The sequence below is a fragment of the Notechis scutatus genome, chromosome 1, assembly GCF_049901735.1.
Source record: "Notechis scutatus isolate UNSWTSFEM ecotype Mainland chromosome 1, rNotScu1.2, whole genome shotgun sequence".
Lineage (NCBI taxonomy): Eukaryota > Metazoa > Chordata > Lepidosauria > Squamata > Elapidae > Notechis > Notechis scutatus.
The window spans coordinates 156,463,947-156,491,053 of NC_142009.1; the positions used below are offsets into that span (position 1 = coordinate 156,463,947).

The 27,107-nt window shown below is 35.7% G+C and overlaps 2 protein-coding genes across 3 annotated transcripts in view; one reads left to right on the top strand and one right to left on the bottom strand.

Annotated features, from left to right (window-relative positions):
• Positions 1–11,107, bottom strand: part of COMMD1 (copper metabolism domain containing 1) — an 86,660-nt gene extending 75,553 nt beyond the window's left edge. For both annotated transcript variants that reach the window (XM_087949478.1, XM_087949483.1), the window contains exon 1: positions 10,907–11,107. In XM_087949478.1, coding sequence (XP_087805604.1) covers positions 10,907–11,098 — 192 coding nt within the window. In that variant the 5' untranslated portion in view covers positions 11,099–11,107. The remainder of the gene's footprint in view (positions 1–10,906) is intronic.
• A 2,355-nt stretch (positions 11,108–13,462) lies between these two features.
• Positions 13,463–26,416, top strand: CCT4 (chaperonin containing TCP1 subunit 4). The gene is made up of 14 exons (XM_026668420.2): positions 13,463–13,698; positions 15,071–15,123; positions 16,430–16,519; positions 16,747–16,855; positions 17,691–17,833; positions 18,829–18,950; positions 19,024–19,156; positions 20,149–20,288; positions 20,684–20,780; positions 21,871–21,981; positions 22,226–22,356; positions 22,442–22,676; positions 25,876–25,989; positions 26,261–26,416. Exons 1-14 carry the CDS (start codon positions 13,560–13,562, stop codon positions 26,273–26,275), a joined length of 1,632 nt encoding a protein of 543 aa, XP_026524205.2. The 5' UTR covers positions 13,463–13,559; the 3' UTR covers positions 26,276–26,416.
• The last annotated feature ends 691 nt before the right edge of the window (positions 26,417–27,107 follow it).

Below are 27,107 nucleotides of genomic sequence, written 5' to 3' on the forward strand. Positions count from 1 at the left end.
GCAAACTCATAAAATTAACTCACAACACACCATGTATGCAAATATTGATTTTTTTATTAAAAAAAAGAGAGCAACTTTTACCCAAAATCAGGCAAAGCAGGCAGGCAGATTGAGTTGCTCACAGAATTATTCAGTGATCTATCTATCTGCCATTGGCTACCTGAGTCTGTCCCATAAAATTTGCTTGCTGTGAGTCTGCACTGAATAATAGAACCTTCAGTCCTAAGGGAGGTTTGGCTGTGCTCAAAAGCAGAGCCGAAGATCTAAAGACTATCTAGAAAGCAAGAAATTTAACAATTTCCTGCTTCCTAGCTAATCTAAATCTCCCGGAACAGCAGAATAGCTGATGGTTGAGGAAAAAAAAAAAAGGAAAAATAGCAATTTAGCAAGTGTTTGCTGGGTAAGGAGTGAGTGGACGGGGAGGGTTTCCGCGGGCCATGTGGGCAGCGCAGCCTTGTGTTTCTGTGCAGCCTGGATTAATTGCTTTGGGGGGGCTCTGGGGGTAAGATTTCTCTGTGGCCCACCAACATTTTCTCATGGCCCACCGGTTGGCGACCGCTGCCCTAGACTGCTCCCTGGAGGTGACTCATTCATGTTCTAACTAGGTCTGAGTTGCTTTCTTCCTGATCTCAGAGGTGGTCAGTAAAGTATTACCATCCACTGAAGAAAGATATAGATACTTCTAAATATAAAACCATAAATATATTCTGTGTCCATAAATACAACCTCATATAGACATTGTCTACTATAGTACATTTCTGTTTAAAGGCATCTAGACTCTGGAATTATAAAACAAATAGGGAGAAGACATATGTTATGAAGGATCGCTATATGTAATCCTACACTTATTTGTATCTTTCAGCTTTATCTGTTTGGCTGTAATGTACTTTGTTGTGAGACTTCAGCAAAGACAGGACATTAAAATGTTTCACCAAGGCAAGTGTTACTTTTTTATGTACTCTTTCTTACTTTGATAGGACAGACTAAAGAACATTTTGTGTTGTTTCATTTCTCTCTTGGTCGACCAACATCAATAAACTGAGACAGTTATTTGGCACAGGATGTATTGTACAGACCACAAATTAAATGAGGTACGATAACAGCAGAAACAAATTAAAAGAGGTATTATAACAGTAGAAACAAAACAGTTTCAATTAAATTAAGTACACAGCATCTAAAAAAACACCCTCTCTCCATAGCATCTTCATTATTTGTTTGCAAGAGATTGCTGAATATGAATGTCTGTTCTGTGAAGACTTAATTAATAGCTAGACATAATAGTTTAGCCTCCAGTCCCCTAATCATCTTTGTTGCTCTTCTCTGCACTCTTTCTAGAATCTCAGGCTTTTAAAATATATAACTTAGTGGCCAAAACTGGATGCAATAATATTCCAAGTATGGCCTTACCAAGGCATTACAAAGTGGTAATAACAATTCACGTGATCTTGATTCTATCCCTCTGTTAATGCAGCCTAGGACTGCATTGGCTTTTTTGGCAGCTGTTTGCACACTGCTGGCTCATATTTAAGTGATTGTCCACTAGGACTCCAAGATCCATCTCAGAGTTACTACTACTGAGTCAGGTGCTACCTATTCTATACCTATACATTTGGTTTTACTTTTCTTAGCATTTAATTTCATTTTGTTAGACAGGGCCCAGTGTTCAAGTCTGCTGACCCCCTCTGTATGTTGAGTCTATCTTCTGGAGTGTTGGCTATTCCTACCCACTTGGTGTTGTCTGCAAATTTGATGAGTTTCCCTTCTATCCCCTTGTCTAATTTAATTTTGGAAATATTAAAGAGCACTGGCCCTAAGACAGAGTCTTAGAGTACCAGTACATATCAGCATTATATAATGGTACCCCAGTTATATTATATGTCCCATATTATGTCAGTATGATTTATAGTAATAAGCTTTGTATAACTCAATTTAAAATGAAGTTTTTGACTATTTCCACAAGCAAATATATCAGATAAACATTAGTGCTATTAATTTGCTTTGCATTTTTCAAAAGACTATTTTGCAAAGTTGAAAATCATTATAAATGTTATATAATCTTTTATTACAAGATTTTATACATTTTAAATTTGTATTCCATCATGGAATTTAAGGCGTTATTACAATATTATGGTTGTCCATCCAAATGATGGCCTGATTTTTAGATCAGCATCAATATTGTCAGATCATTAACTACGGTATCATACCCTGTCTCAGTCTTAACTTCCTAAATTCCATATTTAAATACCTACATCAGATGGAAGTCTAAATGTTCATTCTTTGTAATATCTCAAACATCTGGTATTCCAGAAGCTTTCCATCCTTGTGATCCATAATAAAATGTAAAACAGAAAAGCAGAATTAAATGCCATAAATATCTCAATAGGAAAAATTTAGTAATGAGTTCTCCTTACATTTAAGTGCTTGCTTATCTCTTTGCCACCTTTATATGAACATATGAAGTAGCTTTAGACTGAGAAGTGAGGTTAAAGCATGACCTTTAAGGTAAGGGAAATTGAAAAACAAGTTGAACCAGAGTGACTCTAATTGAGTTCCTGACGCTCCAAACTTAGTATCAATTTCTGAGCCATGTGTAAAGGTATATTTAACACTAAGTTACTATGAAAGTAGCACTTTCCCCAAAATTCTATCTTCAAACTCATATTCTTTCCCCCTTCTTCATCAAATTGCTGCAGCACGGTATTGCTTTTTAATCACCACTGTCATTTTGTTCATTCAGTGCACTATCAAATAAAAGAATTAGAATGCACATTTTAAGAAAATTTGAATAAGCTGCTGTATTTATACATTTGAGTACCTTCTGAGAAAAGGATTGAATTTGGGGGAAAAATCCATTGAGCCATTGTTTTCACTTGAGCCTGATAACACCTAATTTAAAGAATAAGATACAGGACACTACAATAATAGAATTGTCTTCATGATTTTATCCTAGCATGGAGAGAGGGGCTCAGAATAGGAGATGTTATTAACTCTCCTCTCCAATATGCATGAGGGCACAACATTAAATGTCCTTTTGTGTGGGAAGAAGTGAATGATAAATTAGATAGACCAAAAGATTTGCTACAGAGACCCTTGTAATAATGATTGAATTTTTGATTTAAAGACTCTGTGTTTGACCTTTACCATGGCCAGCTCTGGTACAAGCATTAGCAAGGACAATGTTGAAAGACCACAGTGAGTAATTTTAGACTACATTTTTCCCTAGGAGGTAAATGCCTTGACTAAATCAAGGATCCACCCCAAGAAATTAGTTTTCAGCAATATATTATGGAACAGATTCTCATGTTAGCCTCATAGCAATACAGAATAATTCCAACTGAGTATGGAGTTGGCAGCCAGCAGTCAGCAGGAGCCTGCAATACTGCATTCTAACCACTGTGCCACCATGGCTCATATAATTCTTATACATTTTAATTGAGTTGCTACTAAAAATCCTTTTATCACTGTAAGTGCAAAGTTGTGCAGGAGACTCAGCAGCCTAGCACTAAATAATTTACCTCCTGCAGAAGGTAAGTTACTGTTACAACTAGCAAATCTGGGCATTGAAAGTCTGCTTGGTAGGAGCTGTAGTTAGTCCCACTTATTGTTTCCAAAAAAGAACAGACTGAAAATAAATTTCTAGAGATGTAAAAATCTTAATCTGTTCAATCTGAAAGCAGTGAAAGCAGTTATGTTGCTCAGGAAACAAAACCACTTTTGTTTTCAAATAACTTCTAGATTTTCATTATGACCACATGTTGCTTGAACTCATAGACTCCATCAAAAACTGATCTGCCTTGTAAGAGAATGATGGCATCCAGAGGATACAGAGTATATAAAAATATTGTCCAACAACAAAAGGTGGAATTCTGAGCGTGCCTGCACTTTGGAGTCAATATGAACTTCAAATAATGGAGAGTGGAGAGGGCAATGATACAACCCTGTTGGTCTCCTTTTACTATGAGAACAGGTGCCTCCTATGGCAACATATTTAACCTGTATGTATAGATTTCTTAAGCAATCTTATCAGTCAGAGTAATCAGTAATCTATGAAAAAATAATCCTTTCCAAGTTCAGTTAGCAATTAGAGGGATGCTTGAGGCCCCAATATCCTAAACCTGCAGTGCCCAAATCCATCAAACTTAGTGGCACAATTTTAGCTTTTGTTGGGGAATCTAAGATGATGTAATGGATAGGACTGGGAACAGACTGTTTTTGGAAGACCATCTATAAAGTCCTCTCCAAAGACTCCCCCAAAATCAGTTCCATTTCTTTTCGTTTATGTTGCACTACTGCATGACTTCCTGCACCTCCACAATCCATGAACTATGCACTTTTGGGGACAGAATTAGACTTTGCTGTTGCAACTATAAACTGGTGGCATAGTGTGCAAGAAATGTCTTTATAGATTTTAGGAAATAAGGATTTTTTTTTTAGTTTTCTGAACAAAATGTATGTAAAATATTGATGAAATTAATATATGTGTACTCCTTGCAAATATGTATGTAAAAGACAAATATATAAGTGAATTAGGAAAGGAACAAAGTAAAAATGAGAAACAGAAACCAGAACTGATTATTTCAGGATGCAGTCACATGTTGTTTTGCTTCTCCTATTGCAAATATTACAATTTAGAAGCATAAACTGACCAACAACCAAAGTACTAGAAAACTCCAAATGAATTGCAGAAATTATCAAGAGGCTGAAAATCACAAAAGTATTGTATTGTTTGGCATTTTTATTTAGGGGAAAAAACTAATGCAGAGAAGAAAGTTCTTAAATTGAGAGATTGGTAGATTATGGTGAATAAACTGCTTTTGTTTAGCATTCATAATTTCACAGATTCTCCTTAATATTTATAGTTTTGGATACTTTCAAACAAATTTTCAAACTAAATCAAGGAATGATGTATTTGGGTAAGGTCTGAATAGACTTCTTTCTTGCTTTTATGCTTCTCTTAATTTCTGACTATTCCATTTTCTCTCCCCTGTGCCAGTTGATTTTTTTTTCTTTCACCTTCACTGATTTCTTTGGGTGTCCATTGAGTCTAATTTTATTTAATAGTAGAAAGCTTGTATTATATGAATAATTAATTGCCTTAAGGACTGGATCTGCAGTAAAATCACCTTAAAAAGAAAGGTCAAAGAAGAGAGCATTAAGAACGAGACAATGTCTGGGGCAAATATTACAAGATATTCTAACAAACTATAAGATAGGAATAAGATACCGTAATTCTACTAATGTGAGAAGTAATTTAGGTCTATACTGTGAATTGCAATGTACAACCAGTTGTATACATTACCATACCAACCTTTTTTAAATAAATTTCTCCCTTAACAATCACATGCAGATAGATGCATGCATTCTTTTGATTCATACCTTATTTCCTGTCTGTATATATGTGTGTGTGTTTATATATATATATTGATAAACCTAAAGACATTTGTACAGACTCCTTTGTACTATTATATGATTGCTTCTTATAAGACCGTGATGGTGAACCTCAGGCGCGTGTACCGGAAGTGGCATGCAGAGCCACTTTTGCCGGCATGCGAGAGGTTGCCTGGAAGAGCTCCACTGCATATGTGTGCACGCCACCACCTGACAGCTGATTGTCGGGAATCTGGCGTGCATGCGCAGGGGGCAGGGCTGCATGGGAGATGTGCAGTGCACATGGGGGGTCACATGTGCATGCACAGGGGGCATGGGGGGCCCAGCACGCATTGCCTTCTGGGTGCTGGCATATGAACGTCTGCGCACACAATTTTCGGCACAGGAGCCGAAAAAGATTAGCAACCACTGTTATAAGATCCTCAAAGTAGTTTTTATTTATAGTAAAGATTTGGGGGAAAATATTCTGGAATAATAATTGACACTATTATTGCCAATTATCTGCAAACTTAAATATTGTACTCTAAGATCTGACTTAAAACTTTTTTCAGAAAATTCTCATTACATACAACATAAAATGTCTACAAAATTGTCTAACTTCACATTTTCTGTCTTGCCCACATAATAGATTATTTACTTTATACTCTATTTGCCTCACAAACACTGCTTAACTGCAATCATTTGGATCCTTCATTAATTATATTTCGATATATTGCAGAAACAAAGGCCTTTCTTAATCCCAAGCTTTTGGTATTGTGCAAATAGCAAGCCTTTAACAACTGTGTTTCATTTGTTGAAACCAGTCTTGCGACTGAAAAGATTAAAGTGCAAGATAAAAATCTGGCAATACACCTTGTGCAAAATATTTCTTGCATTTTAAAGAAGGTTGTTGTATAATTTAATGTGTTATAGCTATTAGCAGAGAGGTCATATGCTAAATCACACTGTAAATCATACCAGATTTGAAAAGGAGAACTGGAAAGAAAACAAACATGCAGCAATTTTTGCAACAAAGCTGATATTGTATATTACATTGCCATCTAGCGGAGGAAAGTGAAATAACCCAAATACTAATTATTTAAGTTAAAAACAACAACAGGGGTGTCAAACTCATGTCATCAAGGCGTCGTCACGTGACATATTGGGATTCCCCCCCTTTGCTAAACCGGGCGTGGCCATGGCCAAGGTGTGACATATCTGGCCTGCAGGCTACAAGTTTGACAGCCCTGATCTACAGTACTTGCACTGAATCACACCATGCAAGTGTTCAAATTCAGTATAAATTTATATGTCTTTTATTTATGAAATATTGTTTTGAAATTTAGAATAAGGTCCTCATTACCTAAATATGATTTTGTCAGTAAACTGACTTATTCAATGAAACAGCCAGAAATCAAGTAGGAAAGGAAGACTATTATTTCCATGGATAATCTTATTTCTGTTTACCCAAAGGAGAATAAAGGGCAATCCAATGTTCAGAGGCACAGCTTCACCCACTATGGGAAGGCACAAATACCATCAGCTGGTTTGCTCCAAATTCAAGGTGACAGGCATTATCTTTATTTACATATAGGGAACCAGGTTGCATGCAATTACGGTTTGTATAGGTGGTATTTATGTTACAACATTATAATGCAAATATGAAACAGTGGAGCTTACATTATGACATCACAATGTACATTTAATCATTTTGGCACCACAATAGTTAGAAATTGATCTATATTTCTATTTACATAAGAACTGCAATGTTCAGAAACAAAATATTTAAGTGTTGTGAATTATTTATATTTTGCTTTTAATTTTCATGTCCCTTTTGTTCAAGCAAAAAGATCTGAATAAAGGTTCTAGCATGTAATCTTTAAACAAGAATGAATCAAATATTTTATTATCTCAAATTATGTTCCCTTTCACTAAAAGTGTTACTTTTTCTTAGTTTTGTATGCCGATTGTATTAGTGTTAATTTGCTACTGCAAGTTATAACTAAATGCCATATGTCTAAGAATGAAACCAGGACAATATGTATGTAGGGTTTTATGTTATATAAACTTTTCAGACAGAAGTGGTCTGAAAATATACATTGCATATACATATGCTATCTATACACATATAAATAAAATTAAAATTAAATTAAAAGCAATTTTTAAGAAATGAAAAACAGAACTACCGTCGGCGGTGACATCAAAGATGGCACCGCTGATGGCAGCCTTGATGAAATGCTGATAGTTTTTCTGTTTTTTATCATTCTCTGTGATTTTCTATGGATTTCATACTCAAGAGACCAACTACTAAGCATCAGGGAATGTTTTTTGATGGCACTTTTCTGTGACTTCACCCCCTCCCGCATCTTTACAAATGCAGAAGAGTTTCTAACACAGGAAGAAGCAACTTCCTCTGAACAATGGATAAACAAAAACAAATGGAGAAGCTGGAGGCAAAGAAGGGGTAAGAGGCCTCTCTCCCTTCACTCTTTCTGACTAATTTACATTCACTCACTAATAAGATGGATGAAATACTTCTTTTAAATAGATGCAATTCTGATTTTTACAACTCAGCAGCTCTCTGCTTCACTGAAACCTGGCTAAATGAGTCAATTGATGATTAGTAGCCTGCATATCCCAGGATTTCAGATACAAAGAGCAGACACAATTGTAGAAACATCTGGTAAAAAGAAGGGAGGAGGCTTATATTTATATAGTAACAGGCGCTGGTCCAGAGATATAACTATATTAAAGAAATTCTGTGATGTGGACTTAGAGACATTAATTATCAATTGCAAACCATTCTATTCTCCATGAGAATTCTCCTCATTTCTCCTAATTGCTGTGTATTGCTCCACAAGCTTGTGTAAATAATGCATTACGAACTCTATCTGATCAGATTATATGGGTTGAAGTTTGATACCCAGATTCATTTCAAATTATTTTAGGAGATTTTAAGAAAGCAAACTTAAGGAAAGAGCTACCAAAAATATTTTCAGCATGTCAATTGTCTCACTGAAGGCAAGAATACTTTAGACCATTGCTATACAACATTAAAAGATGCTTTTTGGTCTTTACCACAAGCAGCTGTGGGACATTCTAATCATCTGTCATCTGCACCTCTGTAACTAACTGGTTTGGCTCTGCAACCAAACAAGACAGACACAGACTTCAATGGATAATTAGAACTGCAGAAAAAACAATTGCTACCAACCTGCCTTCCATCGAGGACCTGTATACTGCACGAGTCAAAAAGAGGGCTGTGAAAAATATCTACAGACCCCTCACATCCGGACATAAATTGTTTCAACTTCTACCCTCAAAACGATGCTATAGGGCACTGCACACCAGAACAACTAGACATAAGGACAGTTTTTCCCAAATGCCGTCACTCTGCTAAACAACTAATTCCCACAATACTATCAAATTATTTACTAAGACTGTATTACTATTATTCGTCTCATCCTTCCTAGTACCTATCTCTTCCCACTTATGACAATAATCGTGTTGCTTGTATCTTTACAATTTATAGTTTTGTTTCCTAGTATGATTTGATTGCTTATCAGTAACCTATGACTATCACTAAGTGTTACATCTTATGATTCTTGATGAATGTATTTTATGTTTTCTTTTATGTACACTGAGAGCATATGCACCAAAGACAAATTCCTGTGTCCAATCACACTTGGCCAATAAAGAATTCTATTCTATTCTATTCTATTCTATTCTATTCTATTCTATTCTATTCTATAAGATAGTTCTTTATTTGAATTTCTGTTGATATTTCCTATAAAATATCAAAATAATTTTATTAAATTATCTATGCTTTCTTTGCAATTATGCAAAGGGTAATAAAATCCCTGGAAGGTGTTTGGTTTCAAATCAGGCTTGGGAGATAAATACTGGCTAGATTCATGGTTTCTTACAAATAGTTGGCTCAATTCATACAATGTATTTAACAATATGTCTTAGTTTAAAAGTTACACTGGCTGGGTTTCAACAATACGTTTAATCAAAATGAATAAAATAACATTTATACCTTAAACTATCATGTCATACCATAAATATCAATGCAACATTTATAGCATAATTGCCTTTTGTAAACCTTCCCAAGAGGCTTCCAACAGGCAAAGTCATTGGGGGAAACCATATTCAATTAACAACCACAGCAAAAGTCATAAAATCATGGCAAGGCTCATTTAACTACCACATCATTTAGCAACAGAAGTTCCATTCTCAATTGTGGTTGTAAGTGTAGGACTACCAGTGGTTTTGTAGCAGTCCTTCTATTGATGGCAGAAAAAAGATACAAACTTTTTACATACAACATACTCGGGGAAAGCCCTATAACTCTCTCCAAATGTGTATTTAATTTTTTTCAAAAAGCCTTTTCTCAAGATTATTTTAAACAGATGAAAATAGCTCACTAAAATTGGAAAAATACTTTATTCAGGGCTAAAAGAACCTTCATTCAAAACTGAATTCTCACCAGAAATTCCCTTTGGGCAGTCTCAAAGTATCGCTGGACATTCTTGAAGCAAAAAATATTGAAAGTTAGATGTAGAAATGATATTTCAAATTCTAAGAAAAACTGCATGCATCTCAAATTCTAGCTTCGAGTTAGAAAAAGATGTTACAAGCTTTAAAATCCAAGATTGCACTGACCCAAGGAACAAACGTAGGAAATTCTGGCAATTGAGATCTGTCAGTGCCAACACTGGAGATCAATGCATGGAAAGAACTGCCATTCCTCTTTCTAAGAACAATGTGGCAAGAAGAAATGACTTCCACACACAGAGCCCTTGGGGAGAAGAGAGTGAAATGGAGCAAATGGCATTTCCTCCAGTCAGGTCACGCCTTGAGCCAGAGTGTTAAGAGCCCTGATCAGATCTGAGCCAGCTCCAGTAAGGAAAAAGCCTGCAGGGTCTCTCTGAATTATGGCAGCAGGAGGCCTGGCCTTGACAAGTGAGCAAGCTGTAGATAAGCGCAGATAAGTGAGAAGAAGAGGTGGCTGCTCTGAGGAGGAAAAGCTACTCCTCTGGCTGCATTTGGAAGATAACAAGGGATTGAAGTTCAGGGATTTCCTCCTTGCTGCCCTTTCCAGAAGAGGAGAAATAAACCCCGAGAAGACATTCTTTTCTTCAGGGCGGGCACCCGCTAAGCTTGCGCTCTCTAGAAGCATTGCTATCAGGGTATCTGTCCAGAACTGCTTTATAGAAGTGGTCTAAGTGATACTGGATTTGAGAAAATAAATCTACCCCGATCCTGCCTCTCATCCGCATCTGAGTTGCCGTGAGCATCGGGTACCGCTCTTAGCTAGCTGGTCCTATCTCTTGCTCCCACTTCGAAATGCAGGGAAAGTGTGCTTAATTCGCGTGCTTTTGAAAAGCGCGGGCTTGGCAAAGATTTTTATTGTGTTATTTCGTACCCAGATGCCAAACCGGCCTCGCTGCGACCACCGCAGCCCCTCTCCCCCCCCCGCCCCCGTTTGCACCGCTCTGCTCCACCCCAACCAACCTGCCAGCTCCGCCTCCGTTACCTTGACGATTCCTTTCATTTTAGCCAGCAGAACCCCAAATTCCTGAGATGCCGTTTCCGGGTAAAGCTGCTCCCGCAGCAGCTCCTCCGTGATCTCTGTGTTGCCATAAAAGGTGGCCTGAGCGATACCATTTAGAAGCCCGAGTAAGGGCTTGGCAGGCTCAGGCAAGGGATGCTCCGCGGAAGCCGCCATCTTGTTTGAGGAAGCTCAACTGGACCTGAAATGACTTGGAGGATGGGAGCCGGGCGGGGACAAAAACTCTTCTTTGGAAGGCGACCGCTCTTTCCTGGGGATAGTTGCGCCCCCTTTTGGTGACGGGAATTGAAAGCCGAGTTCCTTTATGCATGGCATACGAGTTCTATAGCATGTTTTTCTGACCTAGAAGCCTGCGAGTTTTTTTTTTTTACATGTTTGCGTGACGTTACTTATTAATCAAATTTATACAGGTGCTTATCTCCTCCTAGAGGGACTTATTATACCTTGCACATATAAATATTGTACAATCTAGTTCAGTGGTGGGATTCAAATTTTTTTACTACCGGTTCTGTGGGCATGGCTTGGAGGGCGTGGCAGAGGAAGGATACTGTAAAATCTCCAGTCAGAGGTGGTATTTGCTGGTTCTCTGAACAACTCAAAATTTCCGCTACCGGTTGTCCAGAACTGGTCAGAACCTGCTGAATACCACCTCTGGTCCAGTTTCTCTAGCATTTTTCCATGAGAACATAGGTATATGTTGTATAAATGTATTATTCTTACTTTCTTTAGTACATCCCTTTTATTGGAATTATGATTATTCTGTTGCCTTGCATATACACTGAGTGATTCTGCATTGGAGACAAATTCTTTGGGGAAAAGTTCAGAGAAGAGCAACTAAAAGGTCTGGAGACGAAACCATATGAAGAACGGTTGCAGGTTTGGGGTCTAGCTAGTCTAAAGAAAAGAATTAGGGGTGACATGATAGCAATATTTCAGTATTTGAGGGGCTGCCACAAAAAAGAGGGGGTCTAATTATTCTCCTAAGCACCAGAGAGCAGGACAATAATGATTGGAAATTGATCAAAGAGAGAAGGAGAAATTTCCTAACTGTAAGGACAATTAACCAGTGGAATAGCTTGCTTTTAGAAATCATGGGCGCTTCCTCACTGGAGTTTTTAAGAAGAGACTGGACAGTCACTTGTCTGAGCAGAGGGCTGGACTAGATACTAGAACACCTCCAAGGTGCCTTCCAGCTTCTATGCTATGCTATGCTATTCTAGTCTATTCTATTCCATATATTCTATTCTCTATTCTATTCCATCCCATTGTGTCTCTAATCACACTTGGTCAAATAAAAGTAGTGTAGCACAAGGGTCTTCAAACTTGGCAAGTTTAAGACTTGTGAATGTTAACTCCCAGAATTCCTGTGCTAACATGACTGGAGGAGGAATTCTGGGAGTTGACGTCCACAAGTCTTAAAGCTGTCAAGTTTGAAGACCCTTGGTGTAGCAGCGTATAGTGTATATAGTATAGTATTTTACAGTATAGTATTCTACTAAAATTGTGGAAGTTTTTTGTGAAGAGCAATTTACTTTCAATCCCTCATTAGTCAGTTTATAATTGTTTGAAAATGCTCCTGAACAGAATTCTCTCTCACTTTATCTTTGCTTTGGAATAAAATAGTTTTAAAAAAATTCCTGACATATGAAGCTGGGATGAAAAGAATCATCAAAAGGATCTATATACTTCTTCTAGTATTATAATTTTGTAATATTAAAATGATAAAGTTGCAACAATTCTGAAACAATTCTTTCAGCCCACTGCAATAAAATAAAATATACATTTGATAAGTAAAACAAAGATGTTTTACACTTAAGAATTTGTGGCATAAAGAAACCTCCCAATATTAATGATTTGCTTGCGGTAGTTATGCAACATTTGTTGCTTTTGAAAGTATTCTTCCCATTTGAAAAGTTAAACTGATTTCTTAAAACTTGGTTCTTAAATCTCATTTATCTCTACTAGTCTGTATTTTTATGCAGATTTACTCTGAAATCCCATTCATTTTATATCGGATTATTTTCAAGAGAAAGAAAACAAAATTGTAGAATAAATATGTGGATTTTTCTCTCTATTTTGTGCTTTGCAATTTACAACATTTGATTTTCTTTATTTTATTAATTATAAATTCAATAATTTAGCTTCCATTACCGTCTATGAATATTCTCCTTTCTTTTAGCAAAACTCTTCTTCCATTTCGTGGTAGTTAAATTTAATGCTTCCGATTTAGAATGACACTGCAGCCTGTGGCTTTTGACGTCTATCTTATTCGCTGTTTGGTATTATTGTCCTATATAAAATAGTTGACTTCAGCCTCTGGAAGACATTTATGCACACAAGCCAAATTCGTTCTTTCCTTTCTCAGAGGAAAGACCTGAAAAAACGCTTTCCTGTGTTTATTGGAACTCAGGCACTTTACAAAGACAGCCCTCTAAGAAACGTCATTCTCAGCGCCGGCCTGAGGGACGGATGAAAGGCCTTTTCTTCTCCAACTGCTGCTGCGCGCTTTCTGGAAGCTTCGGATCGACGTTGGGGTGGCGTTGGTGGTGCAGGTTCCAGGACTGGGGGAAAAGAATCCATCTCCATCGGAAGATTGAGCGGCCATCCGGGCGCAGACATGCCGGAGAACGCAAGCACAAAGGGGGCCTTTCTGAATGCGGCCACAGGGAACCGCAACCCCGGCGGCAATCGCAGTTGTTACCAGGATAAAGATAAGCCCGCTCAGATCCGCTTCAGCAACATTTCTGCGGGCAAAGGTGATGGGAGATCCCACGGCCTTTATAGGGAAGGAGGTGGGGGGGAGAGGATGAATGGACCGGTCTGTTGACATCTGGCGGGCTCGGCCAGGGGCTCCCAGCCCCTAAAGCACCCAGACCACACCCTCGGCCCTCCGCTTCTTCTGTTGGAATGAACTGAGGCTCTTTCGGAGTCTTGTTGAAGATAAAGAGGGGCGAGCAGCAATGGTGATTTGCTGTTTATAACCCTGTTATTTTATTTTATTTTTGATGAAAGGGAAGATGCATCGCATTCGTTTCGTGGTAATTAATGCAATATGTATTCCGCGCCAATAGAAGAGAATACAGCATTCAGACTGTTGAGCGATTTCGAATGACACTGCAGCCTGTGGCCACGAAGATGGCTATCATCCCTTCCTATTCTTTTCCACTTTTAGAAAGCGTAATGGGTGTCATTGTCCTGAATGTTTCCAATGTGATTTGAAACAAAAGACAAACTTTTTGTACAAGAAAATCTTTCTTGGATTGCGTAGCGCAGTAAACCATAATGTTGTCGCTTTGATTAAAGGTTAAGATTGAGGGCATTAAGTGGAAAAGGCTTGGAACAAACCTGAGTGTTCTTCCAGAAAGCTGTGGCTTGTTAGATTCATGGATCCTCCTCAGGGTGATGCCAGATGCAAGTAAAACTAAAACTGAGGATCAAAAGCAAATTCATATGGGGAGAATGATCCTTTAATCAGATTTTAGTTATTTTAGTGTTCACATTGAATGTGAGTTGCATGTTATTGTCAAATAACATTTGTTTTTAAGTAATATAATATATAATTAAATTGAATTGAAATGGTGCTCTCTCACTATCCAACATATTAAAATATAATTAATATAAGACAGCATTATAAAATAACATTATTTTACTATTACTGTTGCTATTTTTTGGGTAGTATTGGTTTGCTTTCTATACAGTTATTGAGCCCATACATTATACAAAAGCAGGATTTGTTCCACTTTAGTTTGCTACATGAATAAGCTATGACAGCTGATACATGGAATCAGTATACAAGTCACTTTGAAATATTTTTTGAGTTAGTATACTTTGAAAATTTGGCATGCATATTGTGATTTTTCATTTTTGGTCCATGTGATGTGAACTAAAGAAGGTGGAATTTATTGAGCAAACCATAATTAAACATGTCATGGCTTAATAGTATAAATCAGTTTATTGTATTTTTGTGGAAGCCAGCATTTTAAACATCCTAAAGGATTTAGTGTCAAATTTATTATGTTATATCATATTGTGGTCAGTTGGAGTGGGCAGCCATAACAAATCCAATAAATGAAATTGCATTTGAAGTAAATTTCTTTGGGTATATAAATTTATTTTCATCTATTTTAGCGGTTGCGGATGCTGTCAGGACAAGTCTTGGGCCAAAGGGAATGGATAAAATGGTGAGTTTTGAGCTTGGAGGTTTTTTTGTGTGTGTATGTGTGTATGTAATTTGTGCTTATAATAAGGCTGTGCAGAGCATTTGAAAGATATTTTGCAGAATGCATTAGGAAAAACAAAACATTCTGGAATCAGTAAATTAACTGTTTCCAGGAAGGCTTGATGAACTACTTCAAAAGCTTTCACCAGTTGTCTTCCCATTCATTCATAGACAGCATTTTTACTGGACCAAAAACTAAGCAACTCTGCATATGCACTCAGAAGAACCCTTTGATTCAGCCATGTCAAATTTTCCTGAAGATGCAGTTTTATTAATACTTTCTGCAACTTTTATTAATATTTTCTGTACACTCATAGTAGTGTACTTTCAAATACTTTGCAGAGGCTTAATAGTAATTGAGTTATCGTGTAGATCCATTGAAAACTGATATGAAGTTGCTGAATATATATGTTTTCAGAAGTAATAAAGGGAAGGGCTTAGAACAGGGCTGTCAAACTCTTGGCCCAGGGGATGAATGCATTACGAGCTGGCCATGCCCACGCCCGGTTTAACAAAAGGGGAAAAAGTCCCAATATGTCGTGATGCCGCCATGACGATGTGAGTTTGAAACCCCTGGCTTAAAATATTGTAGTAAAATAGATATTGGGCAGCTATTCTAGTTAATGTAACTACATGCACTTTAAAAAGTTAAAGGGAGTGTCGTGAGAAACAAAGAATAGAAATTTTATTTGGTATGTACCATATTTATAAAAAGAACTGCCAATAAATCTTTGGCAGATGATTTTTACGTGAAATAAAATGAAAGGAATGTACTTTCATTCAAACTCAAGTACATCCATCTTGTACACATTGCCATGTAACAAGTGAATAGTAAGACAAGCATGAGAAGGTGTATGGGAGGCAACTGTACAGAGCTAAATTAACAAGGCAAACAATCGGGAATCTATGAGATACGGAAACCTTAATAAAGAATGGGTACTGAAAACAGCAAAGGTTACATTATCAGTCTGGTGCCATTCGTTGGTGTCTGTTGAATCTAACATTGAAATTATTAAAAATAATTTAGCTAAAATATTCTAAGATAGGAAATTTCATGAGGTTTCATGCTTTTGAAATTTCCTTGGATGTAGCAGTGCCTGTGAACATTACTGAAAATATTTCTAACCCTAGGCTAAATAGTAATTTGCTACGTTTGTACCAATGGTTTGTACTTTATAATGCATAATATAAATTGATGCTTCAACTTGTATTCTGTAGATTTTCTCTTTTTTGAGTTGGTGTCCAAAAACTTGATTGTGCTTTTGTAGATCCAAGATGGTAAAGGTGATGTGACAATCACAAATGATGGTGCAACAATTCTGAAGCAGATGCAGGTTCTTCATCCTGCAGCCAAAATGGTAAGTAATACATAGTTTTTAAATTTATGTCAATGCAAAAACTAAAACCAAATTACACTAGCTACTATGATGGTTATATTCCTTAAAGAAAAAATTACTGTGGTACATTGACATGCAGCCTAGAAATGTGTGCATTTGTGTATTGCATGATTTTTGTTAATGAAAACCTCTGTAATAGTGTTATAGAGGAATTTACATTTTTTCTTTCAACATTTGACAATGTATAGCTGGTGGAATTATCAAAAGCACAAGATATTGAAGCTGGAGATGGCACTACATCTGTTGTGGTCATTGCAGGTGCTCTCCTGGATGCTTGTTCCAGACTTCTTCAGAAAGGTACGTTTATATACAGTTTTACATATGGAAATGTAATGTGAGATAATAAAATATAGCCTGGATGATCTTTTGTAATAAGCTTGGCTGTCATGGCTGCATCTCACCTGTTCAAACTCCATGTGCTCCACTTGGACATTGGGAGGAGAGATTGGGAAGAAGTGGATGATGGAAACCCAGCTGAATTATATGAAAAGCTACAGCCAGCCAAGATCAAATAACAAGTTGCAGAGCTGGGAACTGAGCACCTGTTTCCTAAACAATGTGCAAGCACCTGATTGGACATTTTCAGATAATGGGGCGGGGGGAGAGGGAACCCAAAGTACAACAACGAGAAATTTTAATATAACAAAATGGCTTCATTGTTTATATGACTAAAGCAACCAGTTATCCCTTCCACAAGAACATGAAAAGAAAGAGTTTTGTGGATTAAAAATAATAATTCTCTGTGTTTTATATGGCTAATGTAGGCTTAATAGTTTTAGAGATAAATTGGAAGACTGGGTATAGTATGCTACGTATGGATGAAAGCTATATTATGTTCCTGTTGAATTTGTATTATGTTATTGTTACGATTTATTTTTATGCCATACATTTTTTTGCTTCCAAAATGAAGCATTTTTAAAATCAGTCTTTTTAGTATCCTTAGCTATTCTAAATTTGGTTTTATCCATCTATCTACTACTTATGCAATTCTTTTACAGACAGCTTGATTTGAAATCATTCTGTGAGATCAAATCATTGAAATCAATATATGAGATCAGATTGTTGATATCGTAGATCAATATCTGTGTATTGATTATAGATTGAATAAATTTGTATTCTAAACTCTGCTTAGGAATTCATCCCACCATCATTTCGGAGTCATTCCAGAAGGCATTGGAAAAAGGCATTGAAGTCTTGACCAGCATGGGACAGCCTGTTGAACTGAGTGACAGAGAAACCCTCCTTAACAATGCAACTACTGCATTGAATTCTAAGGTGGGCATTGGAAAGAAAACACTTGATAAGTTTTTACTTTTGTTTATTTGGTACATATATACTTTCGTTTATTATATATATATATATGTATGTATGTATGTATGTTTTTTATGTACAATTTATAAGATTAACTAATAGATTAATGTCTTCTAAAACAGTTTGCAGATTTCTACTTTTTTTTAGGTATCAATCAGTATTGTATAAGAGTGTGCAGGATATGTTTAGTTTCAAATTGATTATGAAGATCTCAACCTTCAACAAACATTCAGCATCATTTCCTATTGAATGCTAGTGATATAATTCTCATAGTAATTTAATAACTTAATTTCCATGACTTCATCAAAATATACCTATCAACATTTTTACAATTTGAGGTACAAAAACTTTTGTCATTCCATTTGCTGACTTGATTAGATTTAATGAAGTCATCCTGTGTGTAAAATTTGCACAATATATAATACTTATAACTAAGATGCAGTTATGAGAATCTATAGAAATCATGGCACAAGCACTAAAGAAATGAATGAGAAAGATTCTTCCTCTTTGCCCACCAATATAATCTCATCAGAATGTTGTCTGTTCCCTCCTCTCCTGGACTGCTTAAACATAGAAGATTAAACATAGAAGTCTTTTGTCTTGTTATGGTTCCTTTGTCCAGACAAAATACATTCATTTGGAGATGCTGATGTCATTTCATACACGAAAGAAAGAAGAATCATACATCCATAATGAGTATTGTAGGAAAGGAAGCTTTGCAGCTGTCCCCTTGGAGTTCAGCTAATTACCTCCAGTCTTGAATATTAAGCTTCACTGAGCTTGCTTCAGGAGACCTATTGAGAGAGTCAACTGGATGCTGTGGCTTAGATTCTATGTAAACAATTGGATAAATTAATTCCTGTTGCAGTTTTGAATAATTAAAAAGATAAAGTTGTGTGAAATTCTTATACAATGGACAAACAAAAGGCATGTTAAATAAATCTTTACTGATCCTTCAGGTTGTGTCGCAGTATTCTAGTCTCCTTTCTCCAATGAGCGTTGAAGCTGTGATGAAGGTGATAGATCCAACTACAGCTAGCAGCGTGGATCTTAGAGACATTAAAATTGTTAAAAAACTTGGGTAAGAGTTAGTCAAATTCTGAATATTTGTATTTTTATTTCGTATTGCTTGTTCACTGAATATTTATTTTTAGGGGCACAATCGATGACTGTGAACTCGTTGAAGGGCTGGTCCTTACACAAAAAGTGGCCAATACTGGAGTGACCAGAGTGGAAAAAGCTAAAATAGGTCTCATTCAGTTTTGCTTATCTGCTCCAAAAACAGATGTAAGTTGCTTAATTTGTTCTTTTGAATAAATTATAGGGAGTCTTCTACTTAGAATCGTTCATTTAATGACGTTCAAAGTTACAATGGCACTGAAAAATGTGACAAAGACTGTTTTTCACACTTAATGACCATTGTAGCATCCCCATTGTCACATGATCAAAATTCAGATGCTTGGCAACTGATTCATATTTATGACAGTTGCAGTTTCCCGGGCTGATGTGATCACCTTTTGCAACCTGACAAGCAAAGTCAACGGGGAAGCCAGATTCATTCAACAACTGTGTTACTATTTTTAACTGCAGTGATTCAACGGTGACAAGAAAGGTCATAAAATGGGGCAAAACTCACTTAAGAACTGTCTCAGAATAGAAATTTAGGGCTCAATTGTGATTGTAAGTTGAGACCTACCTGTAACTTAAAAAAAAGTTTCTAAAGTATTGATCTTGTATTTGATTAGTAAAAATTAAACAGTATGTAAGATTGTATTGCAGATTGACTATCTGTGCTTGTTAAAGAATACATTAGGTTCACAAAGCAAGATCTGTCCAATTTGTTTTGAGCAATCCTCTCAAAAGACTAAATGCAGTATTATGCAAGTTGACATTGTCTCATACAACTAAATCATTCTTCCTTTCCTACAACTATCCATACCTACAGCAGATTTCTGGGGACAGACAATTTACAGAATTTGCAAGTTAGAATTCAGTCTGTTAACTATTTCAATGATGAAAATCACAGTTTATCCATCCACTAAAAGAATTGTTTTTGGAAGTCACTCAAGGCACCCTAATGTAGTGTTCTATAGAAATGAAACAAATTGACAAGAACTATAATGCCTATAAATAGATCCTTTGTGCCTAAAATAATTAAAATGTCAGCTGTAATTTACTACTTTGCAAAGCTTTTATTTTGTTCATGGTTTGTGGCATAGCTATTAAATTGTCTATTATGTACGAGTATACTTAAAATTCTTTTTTAATTTTTCTCCTAGATGGATAACCAGATTGTTGTTTCTGACTACACTCAAATGGATAGAGTCTTGCGTGAAGAGAGAGCCTACATTCTGAATTTAGTTAAGCAAATTAAGAAGACAGGTTGCAATGTATTACTCATTCAGAAATCCATTTTACGGTATGTTTATTTCAATGATTCATATTTCATTCATTTTTAACTAGAGCTTTTTCTTAGATTTAAAATTGTTCTTGTCATACCTAATATATGCAAACTCCCTAGAGTTTGCATACTGCTAAAGCTATAAGTTAAAAACAATGGAAATGAGACTTTTTAACACTATAGTATTTCCCAGTACTTGATAATGAGATGGGGAAGCAAAAGAATTAATTTCATGGTTCCAGAAGGCTTGGGAAATATCTAAAACCCATGTTTGATAGCAGGATTAGAGTAGGAAGAAAACAAAATTCTGTTCTAAAGTTTTGAAATCATTTTATGCCAGATCAGAATAGTTCTGATAATGCAATGCTCTGATGGTATATATTAATAAACCACATCAAATGTATTGGTTGTAGGGATGCTCTAAGTGATCTGGCTCTACATTTCCTGAACAAAATGAAGATTATGGTGATCAAAGATATTGAAAGAGAAGACATTGAATTTATATGTAAGGTGAGATGATAAGGTTTTTGAAAAGAATTAATTCTTAAGTAATGGAATATAATAATCCTGACAGTATCATGAGTAATCATGAATTGAAATTGATTGTAACAGTGAATGAATCTGTCTTGGCATTTGTAATGCTATAATAAAAAGCAGTCTATAAATAGCTATTTTTCTAAAAAGGTAGCTTCTCTGAAGATTTCTAAGTCCTTTTACAGAATATTCTCAGAAGCTAAGTGTCATTAATTTAATGGGTCTTATTTCCAAACAAATTGATTGAGGTTCGGTGGTAAGGCACTTCCAGTGCACATATATTTATCAGATTATTCACATGAGCTTTGTAGAATTGTTCCCATTCTGCTCCCTCAGTTGTGCTCTCTTACAAACAGCTAGGTAGTTGAGGTTACAAATACATGTATTTTCCACATTAATGCATTTTCTTAATTGCTTAGTTGTAAGCAAAGGGAATGAGTGAGAAGCTACTTTGGGAGACGCATAATCAACCCAGATACTGTAACTCTGAAGTATCTGCTTCTTTACACTATTTTGTTCACATCTATGATGCATCTTGATAGATTTGACTCACCACTGAGGACTTTAAAATAGTATATATGTGGCTATGGTCCTGTATATGGCCAATGTATGTGTTTTCATAGAAGACAAGGTGGCAGTGGTGGGTAGGAAAATGAATAAACTGTTTTCTCACTCCCTCAGTCTTGCAGTTTGTCCCTGCTTTTAAAGGAATGAAATAGCTACTGTTTTGCATTCCTCTCAGAGAAGATTTCCTCTCTTCTTTGAGCAAAAATCATGTCTCTGGAAGTGAGGAGAGGCTGCTTCTGCATGTTAGGGTACATTTGCCTCTGTCTCTGTTATGAGCAAATAAGCAAGAGTGTATGCTTATCATTTTTGGGGGATGGGGAAGCTGTGTCATCATGGAGCTGTATGCACATTTGTTTTCATTCAGGCCTGGAAGTAGATTTGACATCTGCTTGGGAAGTTTACCTGCCTTTTGATTTCCAATTGCTTGCACACTACAGAACGTTCTGAAAAAAATTACATAACTAACCTAAGATGTATTTGTGTTTTTTTTTTTTTAAAGACTATTGGAACTAAGCCAGTTGCTCATATTGATCAGTTCACTGGTGACATGCTGGGATCTGCAGAACTTGCAGAAGAAGTTAATTTAAATGGATCTGGAAAGCTAATTAAGGTAGGATAAATCTAGTCTACTTTGTTCTGAAGTTAAAGCAAATTTTTAAAACTGTTTGAATGGATTCTATAGGATAACAAGAAACAAAAGCCCTCCTTGCTAAGAACTAAAGGAAAACTCTTGAAAAGGAAACTGAGACTGTCATTTTGTTGTTATCAGTGCTTTCATAGTTCTAAAATGTGACCCCAAAAGCAGTAAGCTTTCTTATCTGAATATTCAGCATGGTGCTTGTTTTGTATTTCAGATTACAGGCTGTGCTAGCCCTGGAAAAACAGTAACAATTGTGGTACGAGGATCTAATAAACTGGTGATTGAGGAGGCTGAGCGTTCCATCCATGATGCTTTATGCGTTGTCCGTTGTTTGGTCAAGAAAAGGTACTGCATCATCTTTTTGGACCAATAAAATCATCATTCAAGTTAGCAAACTACATCTTAAGATGCATTTTAATTTTAATTTCAGAGCCCTAATTGCAGGTGGTGGAGCACCAGAAATAGAGTTGGCATTACGCTTGAATGAATATTCTCGTGTTTTAAGTGGCATGGAATCTTACTGTGTTCGTGGTTATGGAGAGGCTCTGGAAATTATTCCATCTACCCTGGCTGAAAATGCAGGCCTTAATCCGATATCCACTGTTACAGAGTTGAGAAACAGACATGCACAAGGAGAGAAAACTGCTGGCATTAATGTCAGAAAGGTAATCTGCAAACTAATAAAATAAATGATGTACCACATTTGATATTTGTAAAATTCTGCACCAGTATTATTTTTCATATTTATTGCATTGTGCATAATTCAGTGGGTTGAAATTACAATATAAATTGCAGCAAATGCAGAGAAGTGCAATAGGTTTGTAGTTATATTGTGTTGGTTTGGGTGACTCAAGTTAGAAATGTCAGTTAAACAAAATCCTTTTTGCTCTTAGAATATTAGATATTTTAGCAAGTGGCAATATAACAAGTAGTTTTTCAAATTCCCATAATGGAAATTGTGACTGAATGTTTTTTTTTTATAGCCATGTCTACACAAACAGGCAGCTAAATAGCAATTCACTTCAACAATCCCACAAGCCACATAATAGCAACTTAAATGCATGTCTCTGGCTTTTGTCCTGATGCTTCTTTCTAATACATGTACAATTTTTGCAATTAGCATTTCAACAAAGAAAACTATTTTTGCCCTTGACACTGTGGAAGTCGGAGCATTCTAGCATGATCTGTAATGTAACTTGCACGTTTCATGTATGAAAATAAAGTGCATAAAGGCACAAGGATGGCAACATTTCAATATAACTCATGGACTTTATTCTGCTGTTTAACAATAGTTGCTATTCAGGCAGATAGTTGTTTTCTTACGTCTGCCACATTGGCCATCCAAAACTGCTTCTGATTCTGTTGTGTGTATGGCTTCAAACCTATCTGGCCAAAGTAAATCAGTGTCATCAAACTTGATGGGGGAGTCGTGTTTGCTTATGATTTGGAAGGTAGGGAAAGAGGCTGGGTCTTTAGTCACTCTTCAATAGCTAGTCAAGTGTGTGCGGTGTTAATACATCATGTATTAGAACATCCACACTAATTCCTCATGAATTAAATTCCATTAAAGAGCCCTTGTTTTGAGAAGGGATATTTCATTCAAAAAGAAATACTGAATTATGCATAATTTAATGGGAATGGAAAATGGGGAGGGGATTTTTAAAAACATCTTCTCTTCATTAGTCCCTTCACTAGTCAACTAATTAAAATATATAGTATTATTAAGTATAAGTATGCTTCTGGGTCCAATTCAGGGTGTTGGTTACCACCTTAAAGCCAATCATGACATGGTCTAGGTTGAGGAACCGCTTCACCCCAAAGGAATTGGCCCACCTCGCACACCATCAGAAGGGGTTTTTGAACATTGGCAAAGCTGTGTCCTGCTGAGATTTTGCTAGATAGCCCTATATCTAATACTTCCTTCTATGGGTTTTAGGTATGTCAGTTTAAATGGCAGTCACATAGAGAGAATAATTGGTATATGTCAACAAAAAATAGCTTTTTAAATGTTTTTTAAATTATGTTAAAAGTGAAAGTGAGGAAGGTTTTTTTTTTTTTTGAATATCTATACATGAACAGTGAGGCATCGGTATCATTTGGATACAAGTAATGGTAATAATATTCGTTACTTTAATCATAATTATGTAATTGTAATGTTATACATACTTATGCTAAAATATAGGCCTTCATTATTTAATTGTTCAGTATGTTAGAACGCCATTCTGATGACAATAACAGTATCATTAAAACATACATAGTGACACCATCTCTTAACATCTAATCTTTACATCTAGCTTTTTAGTATATTTTATAGAAATATGCATTAATGTTCCTCCTATTTCTTGTTTCTGCCTCTGTTCTAGCTCCTAATAGAGCCAATCTTGTGTTATAAAGCATTTCCTCTATCCATCATCTCTTATCCATTTCAGTATTTCAATTCTTACATGTTTTTTGACTTGCCTCCCAAACTCCTCCCTTGGGTCTTTATCTCTGTCTATCCCTTTCCTGTTTAATCTAAACATTCCTTCCCTCTCTACTATCTTTTGCTACCAAGCCTCCAGAGGGTCTTCCCAAGTCCTATCTTCCTTTCAAGAGTACCTTTCTATTGATCCAATTGCATTTTTTGGTCTTTTAGTATGTATTTTCCCTGAATTATTTCATAAATCTTTATTGCCTTGTCCTTCTTGTTTTATTTGTTGATGTATCTGTTCTATGTTTTTCCCTGGTCTTTCTATTAATAATCTCCTCTATTTCCTGGGCTTTTTGATCATCATTCATTATCCCTTGTTGAACATTTTCTAAAATGAGGAAGTGTTGCCCTCTGTAGTCTTGTTGATCTTGTTTGCATAATTTAATAAAGTTGGTGTGATTTTTCATCCTACTGTGTTGGCAATAAAATAGGCATAAAAAGCTTTTATTTCCTGCAAAAAAAAAGTCTCAGGGAAACTTTCTATTTGAGTTGTATTTTCTCTTTGTATTTATTTACAAAATTACTAATTATCTCTGTAATTAAGGTTCATATTATATTAGTTCCCTATTTTAAATATTGAAAAAAATTGTCAGAATGTTTATTTCTTTAATTTGAAAAATGTCATTTGAAAAGAAATGACTTTTAAGCTCAGTGATCTTGTATTCCTATTGGTCTGATTTTTTAAAAAGAAGTCACTCCCCAGGAGTTACATACTTGGTTTTGCTTTGCAGTTCTAAGCAAAATAATGTTGAGAAACTAAACAATACGAAACTTTTTTTCATAGTTGTAAAACTCCCAACTCTCACAGATTTAATATGTAATTTCTAATGATAGCATCATTAAAAAGAAAACAGTTGCTTGGTGTTTAAGGCAGCAGTGCTTCATATATATGTATATGTATACATATACACATGCACACATATGCATATATAAAATTTCTCACAAGAGACCTCTACTTCTTAGGAGCTTTGGCTGACATTTTTTTTATTTTTTTAAGTTCTGTAATATCCCTTTTAAGTAAGAATTATAGCCACTACTTTAAGGATATCCTCACCATAGATTTGTGTAACAGCAATTTCATATTGGCAGTTCTGTTTTCAATGAAGAAAGAGTTCAATCATAAATAGGGTCATTCTCTTGCTGAATAAGCAGAATCAGATTGGATACTTTTGCATAGTTGTGTGTGTGTGTGTGTATGTGTGTTGCAGAATTTTGCTGATGGGTACAGCATATTGAGAAAACGTACTGGATGAGTATCTTTTAGTATAGACATTTGAAAAGGTATAAATGTATTTACCTTAAACACATGAAAGCTCTTAGAAATACATGATATCATGTTTAAGATGCTTGCCGATAATTCTTAGTACTTTGATATTGTGATTTTTAAATTGTAGGGTGGAATTTCAAATATCTTGGAAGAGCTGGTGGTCCAGCCTTTATTGGTGTCGATCAGTGCTCTCACCCTAGCTACAGAAACAGTTCGCAGCATTCTGAAGATTGATGATGTGGTAAGCTATTTAACATTCTTTCAATTGCTCTAATGGTTTTTGTATCTAATTTTTGTTAATTTTTAAAATCAAAATGATAGTTCTTACCATAATATAATGGTATGTTGGGTGAAAATTATTTTGTAATTATAGTTATGGTAATCTGATGTGGATAGTTAGGCATGTGCAATTGTTTTTGAAAACTTAGAATACTATATTATGGAGAAAAAGGTTGACAAATTATGCACTGGTATTATTCCTATAATATCTTATGTCTTATTTTTTTTTACAGGTAAACACTCGATGAAATGACTAAAGGAAGGGGCAGTACTCTTTAACTAGTACACTATCCTATGTTTGGAACTTGGCTCCTGCATTAGACACCTACTTAACTTGTGGTTGTGTTCATGTTTTGTCAATCTAAGTTAATAAAACCTCAACTTCAAAAGACAGACTTTGTTTAAATTCTTCAATCATAAGCTTACAGAGCTAAAAACTGCTTAAATTGGCAGGATTGTGGTCTTTTTAAAAACTGATTTCAATACCTGTTTTCAATTTAAATCAAGGAATTTAAAGTAATTTAAATTTAAATAATTTAATTTTAATTTAAATAATATTTTAAAGTAAAGTATTAGTAATTTTAAGTACTAATTTTCTCACCCATTCTTTAACATGCATTTCAGAGTGTTTTTTAACTTAGTGTATTTTTTTAATGCAAGAGAAATTTCCCAAACAAGTGCAAGGAGGGAGAATAGGTGCAAATCACCACACGTCATGACATGAAACAAATACCATGACTTGTATGCTGACATCAGGACACAAGAAAATAATTTCATTTGTGTGATATCATTGCCTGTGTATCATTTTGGTATCAAAAATTTACTTCCACATGCTGCTTGTGGAAACATCAGCTTCTCTGCCCTCTGGTAGTTTTAGCAATAAAGTTCTTGAACAAAGCTGTTTAGGAGATTATGTGCTGTTACATTGATTTCTGAAGTGTTGGGCTGAAAACCTTGTGAGATGCTAGCCTTCAGTAGGAACTCTTTGAGCTCATAATTTAGTATGAACAGTATTCTGCATTTGGTTTATCCTTTGGATTGAACTGGGATAAGTACTATTGAGAAAATATGTTTTGTAGA

Excerpts from the sequence above, each read along its gene's own strand:
- CCT4 (XM_026668420.2), top strand. The coding sequence starts at position 13,560 with ATGCCGGAGAACGCAAGCACAAAGGGGGCCTTTCTGAATGCGGCCACA. Across the intron at positions 19,157-20,148 it reads TATCTGCTCCAAAAACAGAT|ATGGATAACCAGATTGTTGT; the intron begins GTAAGTTGCTTA and ends TTTTTCTCCTAG. Across the intron at positions 20,781-21,870 it reads ACATTGAATTTATATGTAAG|ACTATTGGAACTAAGCCAGT; the intron begins GTGAGATGATAA and ends TTTTTTTTAAAG.